General features: G+C 46.6%; 1 protein-coding gene across 1 annotated transcript in view; it reads left to right on the top strand.

Annotated features, from left to right (window-relative positions):
- The first annotated feature begins 1,256 nt into the window (after positions 1-1,256).
- The window catches only part of LARP6 (La ribonucleoprotein domain family member 6), a 20,420-nt gene continuing 13,023 nt past the window's right edge, over positions 1,257-8,653 (top strand). The window contains exon 1 of the mRNA XM_003784473.2: positions 1,257-1,627. Within this exon, the coding sequence (XP_003784521.1) occupies positions 1,428-1,627 (200 nt within the window). The 5' untranslated portion in view covers positions 1,257-1,427. The remainder of the gene's footprint in view (positions 1,628-8,653) is intronic.

Raw genomic sequence — 8,653 nt, 5'->3', positions numbered from 1 at the left:
GGTTTCAACGAGGTAATGGGTATTGTTTTGTGAAATTCAGGAAACGAACATATCAGACCAGAAGGTGTGGAGACTGCTGCCGATCTCTCCTCCTGAGCCTCAGTAGAGGTTTGTAGAGGTTGTACAGCCTCTAGAGCCCTAGAAGAAGATGCAGCTGGCTGGGAAAAGATATTTTGTACCTCTTGCCTCTTCTTCCTGGTGGCTCAGCCCCAGAGCTGTGAGCTGTTCCCCTGCAGAAACAGCAGTAGCACCACCTGTCTTCTCTCTTCCCTTATTTGCACCTTCTAGAACCTCTTCTATCAAAAGAGAGATCTGACAAAGAAAAGGACAGAGGAAGCAGATCTCTCTAGGCCCTGGGTCTCACCCAGGCACCCAGGGCTCTACACGTGGCGTTCTTTTACAAGGACACGCTGACCTCCAAGAGACTCCGTTTCCTGAACCTCTCCGAACTTGCTTCCTTATATGGAAACAAATGTGTTGGTCCAGGGTTCTGTTCTTTCAGATCGTAATGTGACAAATTAATATGATAAATTGTTTTTAAGGCCCTAAATTAAGAGCTTTATGAAAGCATAGTTAGGTTTTATTCATTGCTATGCCTCTGCTTCTAGTTTCTGGATCACGCTGGAGAGTTGAGATGGAACTCAAGTTAAAGCTATATGACAAAAAGGTGGCAGGGTTTTAGACCATACTGGCATTTCAATAGCTTCTTTTATTTATTTAAAAAAAAAAAAAATCTGAGTGCATACTATGTACCGGGCAGTGGCTTTCAAACTTCACCCGAAACTTCACCATCAAACTTCACCCGAAAAGCTTGTTAAAACACGAAGTTCTGAATCAGAGATTCTGATTCAGGAAATCTGGGTGATCTCTGAGAATATGCCTTTCTAACAGGTTCCCAGGTAAGGCTGGTGCTGCTGGTCTGGGAACCACACTTTGAGAACCACTGGTTCAGGACACGGCAGGAGCCAGGTCCCTGACCTCGTCAGATGCCCAGTCTAGGGTGGTTTTGTCCAACAGTCTAAAGATGCGATTTAGATGCGATCAGAGGAGCCTGCAGCAGCGGTCTGCGTCGGCCACCCCCGGAGTGGAGCACCGACTGGGAAGTGAGACGTGCTGCGCGGCGCGTGAGAGGGGCGCCGGCGGGCAGGCGCGGGGGGCCCGGGCTCCCGGTCAGGCCTCGCGCGAGGAGCGCGGAGCAGCCCGCCCCGCCCCAGGCCCCGGGCCCCGCCCGCTGCGCCCGCCTGGGTCCGGGCAGCGGCGGCAGCTGCAGCAGCGGCGCAGGGCGGGGCGCCCGACCCCGTCCTCCCCGGGCCGAGCAGCGGGCGTGCTGGCGCCGCCCCCGTCCCTGTCCCCGTCTCAGTCGCCGCCGCCCGACCGGCTGGGGCTCGCGGCGCGGGGACCTCGGCGGCGCCGCAGCCCGGCCAGCCATGGCCCAGCCCGGCGAGGACGCTCGGCCCGGGCCCGAGGCGGCGGTGCAGATCCGCGTCGCCATCCAGGAGGCCGAGGACGTGGAGGGCTTGGAGGAGGAGGAGGAGGGGGCGGAGGCGCGGGGCGCCGGGGACCCGAGCCGGTACCTCAGCCCGGGCTGGGGCAGCGCGAGCGAGGAGGAGCCGAGCCGCGGGCACGGGTAGGCGGCGGCGGCGGCGGCGGGGTCCGGGTTCGGGCGGCTGATGGGGCGCCGCAACTCCGCGGCCGGGCTGGGAGTCACCCCGGCGGGGGCTGCGGCTCTAAAGGTTCCCCTGAGTCAAACCTGGCCCTTGGAGGTAGTGGGTGCCCCCGACCGGGGCTCCTGCGGCGGGCGGTGGGGATCTGAGGGGCCTGGGATTCAAGAGGACGACTTTCTCAGGCCATCCCTTTCTCTGGGGGAGACGTTCCTTCCGTGAGCTCCCCCAGACACCCTCCCTGAGGCCCATCCATGTGAGGCTGGGGCCCCCTTCTCAGGCGAGTGGCGCCCGCGCTCCAGCCGACGCTGCCATCGTCTCCCTGTACGCTTTTCAGTGCAGCCGCCTTGGCTCAGTCTCTGGTGGTAGCAGGCCGGGCACAGATGGCACCTGCTGATTGGGGATTCCAGGAGTGATTTCACGGGTGGCGAGCGCCCTTTTCGTGATTTGGGACGGGTGCAGGGCTTGCTGCTTTTCATCCTTCTCCCGGAGGATTCCCATTTTCACCAGCCTTCCCCACCTGGCATCCGTGCCTGCATCATCATCTTGCTGCCTGGGGGTGGTTCCTGGGTGTGGGGTAGTTTAGAGGTGGTATGGCACCTGTCTACCCTTGCCCCCAGGTCCTTAGACACCCAAGGCTTGTGTACACCAACCCCCAGGCCCTCCAGAACTGTGCTTTTATTCTTGCTGTTGAGAGGAGATACAGTATGGAGTATCCATAGAAATGAGAGTGAGGAGTCAGGCACCATGGCTCACGCCTGTAACCCTAGCACTTTGAGAGGACCAGGTGGGAAGATCGCTTGAACCCAGGAGTTTGAGGTTACAATGAGCTATGCTGAGGCCACTGCACTCTAGCCTGGGCAACAGAGCAAGACCTTGTGTCAAAAAAAGACAAAAGAGTGCGAGGAAATGACAATTTGCAAATTCTGGGAAATGCCTGCAGTAGGAATTTAAGAGCCGTCTTCCTTCTGGGTCTCTGGCACATAATTTTAAGGGTCTGATATCTACTTCATAGGGAAAATATTAAACTCAAAGGCATAAGAATACAGGGACCAGAGGCATTCCCCAATAGCTGGCCAAACCTTCCCCAGTTAAAGGGGTCAGACTTAGGGACCTGGAGATTCAGGGCAGACGCAGACCAGTAGGCAGTTATTGGAGAAAAGTTCAGCCCAACCATTTAGGGCAGGAAAGCTAGACCACAGCATGTGACATAGTAGCTCCATCAGCACCTTATATACTAAAAAACCTGATTCATTCAGCTCTGTGCTGAGTACTAAGAGCCTAAAACTGATGAACCCATAGTCAACAGACAGCTCACAGTCTTGAGAAGGCAGTCAACCTAGTCAGTGATTTCAGACTTCAGGGAAAATAGCCCTGAGCGGTTTATCTTTTGGATTTTATTTGCCTGTGACTGTAGCAAAAAGCCATCCCTCTTGTGAGGGCTAAAGCTTTGAGATTGTATCCTTAGCCAGGATTAAAGCCCTCCTATTGCTAGGGCCTGAAAAGATCCCTCGTGGCGGTCTAGGAGAAACTGATCCTCAGTATGGCTGAGCCTCTTGCCTTCACCTTTCACACTCTCCCTCCAGAGCTGTCCTTCTCTCCCAGCTCCAGTGGCTTGAGTCTCACGGAGCATTCAGTCTGAAGCACTTCCTGCTGCCCACTGGCATAGAGTTGACCCCGGAGAATCCCTGGGGCTTTTCAGGGTAGTGGAGCTGACAGAGCCCAACAGGCAGGCATCCAAGCATGAGGAGACACAGCCAAGAGCAGGATCCACACTGTCTCCTGTTTGGGCCCAGCCTTGCACGGCCACAGCCACTAGCCACCTTACATGAATGTTCTCTGCTCCTGGAGCCTACAGGAGAAAGCCCAGATGCCTAAATCCTTTTAAGATGTGGCACCCACCCACATCACCCCCTCAGCCCATTCACACTCCCACAGTATCAGTATCATCTAGTCCCTGAGCACAGGGGACCATTTTGTGTCTGTATGCTCCGCACTTCCACCTCTGGGTCCTCTCCCTGACTGATTCCTAGGCTGCCTTTATACCTTGGCAGCTCTGCCCACCACCCCCAATCCCCACCAGAGCTGGAAGTGTTTCCTTTGTGTCACTCTAATACTCCATACGTTTTACACCTAGCATTCACACAATCGTAATTCTGTACAGGAATCTGAGCACTGTGCATTCAGGAACCATGCTTGCTCCATTCACATCCTATCTTCAGCACCTCGCACAGCACCCAGCATGTAGTAGGTGCTCTATAAATATTTACCAAATGAGTGCATGTCTGTATCATTGCCCCAGCTCTGCTGTTTTAAAGTATTTGTGTTTCTCTTACACTAGACAGTGAGATCCTTGAAGGCAGCTGCCCTGTCTTAGTTCTTCTCTAGCTTCATACCTAGCCCAATACCTGACTTACACCAGGGGAACAAGGAGTAAGTTATCAATAAGGAAAAACTTTCACTGGTGGCACCCGTGGCTCAAAGGAGTAGGGCACTGGCCCCATATGCCAGAGGTGGTGGGTTCAAACCCAGCCCTGGCCGAAACTGAAAAAAGGAAAAACCTTTACATCCTCTAGATGTTCACTGGTCTTTTCTCTACCTTTCACTCATTTAAAAAAGTTTTTCCTTTTATTCTCACTTTTATAATACAAAAATTTCCTAACATGAAAAAATAATACTGTGAACATTCATATAGCCACCTTCTAGTTGTAACAGTTAATATTTTGCCATGTTTGTTTGGTGGATTTGTAATGTGTGTGGGTCCCCCAGAACTATTTGAAAGTATGTTGTACACAACAAGACTTATCTCTTACTCAAAAATAATCTACTAGCCAAGTTCCACACTCAGATTCTTTCTCCCAGTTGTTCTGCAGTTGTCTTTTATAGCTGTTTCCCCCACATCCCCAGACCAGAATGCAACCCAGGTTGAGGCATTTTCCTATCCTGTCTCTCTAGGATCTTTTACTCGAGGTCATTGCCACCATTTTTTTTAATCTATGCTTTGCTATTTTTGACAGAAGAGGCCCGGTGTCTTGTTGAATGTCTCATATTTGATTGGTGTGATGTTCTGATGGTCTTTTTTGAACTTGCTCCTTTGTATCATGTGCTTCACATAAGCTGGAAGTTAAGGTTACAGACTGGATTGGATTGGGTTTAAACATTTTGGTGAGAAGACCTCATAGGCCATACCTTGGACTTTGTGTTGCATCACTTCAAGAGACATCACTATTAGAGATACCAAATTTGGCTTGGCGCCTATAGCTCAACCGGCTAAGGCGCGAGCCACGTACACCTAAGGTGGCGGGTTCGAATCCCCAGCCCAGACCCGCCAAACAACAATGACGGTTGCAACCAAAAAAAAAAAAAAAAATAGCCGGGCGTTGTGGCAGGGACCTGTGGTCCCAGCTACTTGGGAGGCGGAGGCAGGAGACTCGCTTGAGCCCAGGAGTTGGAGGTTGCTGTGAGCTGTAATGCCACGGCACTCTACCCAGGGTGACAGCTTGAGGCTCTGTCAAAAAAAAAAAAGAGATACCAAATTTGACCATTTGGTTAAAGAGATTTGTCTGTTGTACAGGTATGTCTTTCTGTCTGCTGTTAAGTACTTTGTGGGCTCTTGTCCTTTGTTCTGTTAATATGATGTGTTACGTTTATTGATTTGCATATGTTGAACCATCCTTGTATCCTGGGGTAAATTCCGCTTGATCGTGGTAAATGCTGTCTTTAATGTGCTGTCACATTCAATTTACTAGTATTTTGCTGAGTTCTTTTGCATTTGTGTTCATATTGGCTTGTAATTTTTTTTTTTTTTTTGAGACAGAGTCTCACCCCATCACCCTGGATAGAGTGTAGTATTATCATGGCTCACAGCAACCTCAAACTCTTGTGCTTGGGTAATCCTCTTGCTTCATGCTCCCCAGTAGCTAGGACTATAGGCGCCAGCCATGATGCCCAGCTGTGTTTTCTATTTTTTTAGTAGAGATGTGGTCTTGCTCTTGCTCAAGCTAGTCTCGAACTCCTGAACTCAAGCAATCCACCTACCTCCGCCTCCCAGAGCATTAGAATTACAAGCGTGAGCTACCTTGCCTGGCTGTAATTTTTTTCTTTTTTTTAAATAGCGTCCTTGTCTGGCTTTGCTATCAGGATCATTCTGGTCTCTCATGAAATGAGTTTGGAAGCATTCTCTCCTCTTCACGTTTTTAAAAGAGTTTCAGAAGGATTGGTGTTATTGCTACTTTAAATGTTCAGCATTAAAGCCATCAGATTTTGATTTTTTCTTGACGAGAGGTTTTTAATTACCTATTCAGTCTCCTCGCTATTAGTCTGTTACTATTTTCTATTTCTTCACAATTCGGTCTTGGTATGTCACATTTTTCTAGGAATTTATTCATTTCTTCTAGGTTATTCAGTGTTCTTGAATATTCTTTCACCTGATTTTAGCATCCATTGATAATCCTTACCCAAGCCACTTATTTAATCGGGGGTTTCAATTGATGAAATTGATGATTTTCTAATTTTCTTATTATTTGTATGTTTATTAGCAGGCATTCGTTTGTCAAACAACAACGACAACAACAAAGCTTTGCCTTGTCGTCTGGGTTGAATAAGAGTTCCTCCTTAAAGAGGCAAAAAGAGATCCATTGATACAGTAGTCACACCAAATAATTGAAATGAGGGTCTTCCCTCAGGCTTGCACTGCCCTTCTCTCTGTGATTCTTAGACTTCTATTTATTCACTTTTACAATTAGTTACAGTCTTTATCTTTGATGCTGGAAATGTCTATAATGTAGCCGGGGGAGCCCCTTCAAGTCTGCTTGGGCTCATCCTGTTGGAACATGCCCGTTAATCTGTGAGCACTTCCTTGCTTTCTGGGATTAGATATTCGAGACTTAGTTTAAACGTTTCCTACTCCAGTCATTTACACAGGAATCCCTAGATTCTCAAATACTAGTGAGAAAATATTTAGAAACCAAGACCTAGAATTGAGAGTGCTACCTTCTGCTGGGCATCATTGCTTTCAAGGTCTTCCAGTGGACAGAGCTAAGAAATGTATATGTTTCTTTTTGTTTGTTTTGGGGGGTGTTTTTGCAGTTTTTTGGCCGGGGCTGGGTTTGAACCTGCCACCTCCGGCATATGGGACCAGCGCCCTACTCCTTTGAGCCACAGAAATGTATGTTTTTTTAAAAATAAATTCATATTGATAATTCCAATTCCAATTTAACATCACAGGGTTTTTACTGTTTACTTATTTTCTACACTTAAAATCTTAATTCCTTATAACATCAACAGATTTACTTATTTTCCTTGTCTTAACGATGTGTGAAAATGATTCAAAATTATAATACTAAATGTTAACACGAATAATAAAAACCATTGAGAATACCTGCTTTTCGTTTAACAAACAGAATCATCTATATTTCTTTCTGTCTGTGTTGGTTTAGGGACATTGCACGACATTTCTTTTCCCTGCTCTGAATAATGTAATGAAATTTCCCATTTATTAATGCCAATTTTGTGCCAATTTTGTTCCACCACTTAGTGGAACTAAGTGCTATATATGTTATCTTTGCTCCATGCCACAAATGAATATTTAGACCTCCAGAGACTTCCACTATGGGTAGTTCTTTTCCAGGTCTGAGGGACTAGGCAGAACCTCATAACAGAAAACAGGGTCAGAGAGGAAGATCATGGTCTCTGTAATAAATACGTAAGAACCTGTGGGCCACCCATGCACAGGATGTGCCCTTTGCTAGCAACACCCCAAATGTGGTTTTTCTGGTGATGCCCATGCATGATTTTAACCTGTCTCAATGAAGAACCTTTGTCTTTTGAATCTGCCCTCTTGCTTTTATAGTGCATTATCAGTTTGGTTGCCCTTTTTGAACCATTTCAGATTCATTATCTTGTTCTAGAGTCAAAAGAAACTTCACACAGATGGAGCTGGACTCTGATGCTTCTCTTTTGTGTTCAGTATCTTCCTTTTTGGTGTCCACCATTTTTCCTGCTCTTGGTGGCCAAAACACCATAACAGGGCCATCTGCAAGAATAGGGGATGAGTCCAAGAAGCCTTTCCTGGGTTGAAGGTCATAGAAAGAATCTCATTACTCCACCATTTTAGTTTGGATATTTTCTTTTTAAAAGGTATTATTTGATCAACCATTCAAGCACTGTGTCTGGATTAGCTCAATATTTTATGAGTAAAACAGCCTTGGAAGTTTTATGCTGCGAATAATTTTTGTTTCTCCAAATCATTTACAAATGTGATAAATATTTCAGTAAATATTTGTAGAACCCAACTGACTATTTTAAAATGGACCCCCTTATTTCTACCCTTTGTTTGTATCTGTAGTAGGTTTATAGCTATAACAAAAGACCTCATAACCATTCCTAATTGATTATGTTTTGTTAGGAAAAAAATGTTTTTGTTTTTTTTTTAAGAAAAAAAATTGTAAGTGTTAAGGGTGGCACCTGTGGCTCAGTGGATAGGGTGCCAGCCCCATATATACTGAGAGTGGCGGGTTCGAACCCGGCCCCAGCCAGCTAAAACAGCAGTGAGAATTGCAACAAAAAATAGCCAGGCATTGTGGCTGGTGCCTGTAGTCCCAGCTATTTGGGATTCTCTTTGCTGAGGCAAGAGAATCGCTGAAGCCCAAGCATGGGAGGTTGCTGTGAGCTGTGATGCCATGGCGCTACTGAGGGTGACAAAGTGAGCTTTGTCATTTTTTCTATCTCAATAAATAAATAAATAAATATAAAAACTTACCAAAAAAAAGCGAAGTTTTCATTTTTCATCTAGCTTTGTGATTTTTTGTCTTGATAAATAAATAAATAAATATAAAAACGTACCAAAAAAAAAAAAGTAAAGTGTTAAACCTTTTAAAGGCCACAAAGAACAAATTTATCAGTAACCTAACGTACTCCCTCCAAGGATCCTGATAAGTGTGATTTGTCCTTACAGAAACTATTCGCTTTATATTGGTGATATTTTTGAAGTT

The sequence above is a fragment of the Otolemur garnettii genome, unplaced genomic scaffold (genome assembly GCF_000181295.1).
Source record: "Otolemur garnettii isolate 467f Iridium unplaced genomic scaffold, OtoGar3 scaffold00011, whole genome shotgun sequence".
NCBI classification, from domain to species: domain Eukaryota; kingdom Metazoa; phylum Chordata; class Mammalia; order Primates; family Galagidae; genus Otolemur; species Otolemur garnettii.
This window is presented reverse-complemented; position numbering and strand designations above follow the sequence as displayed.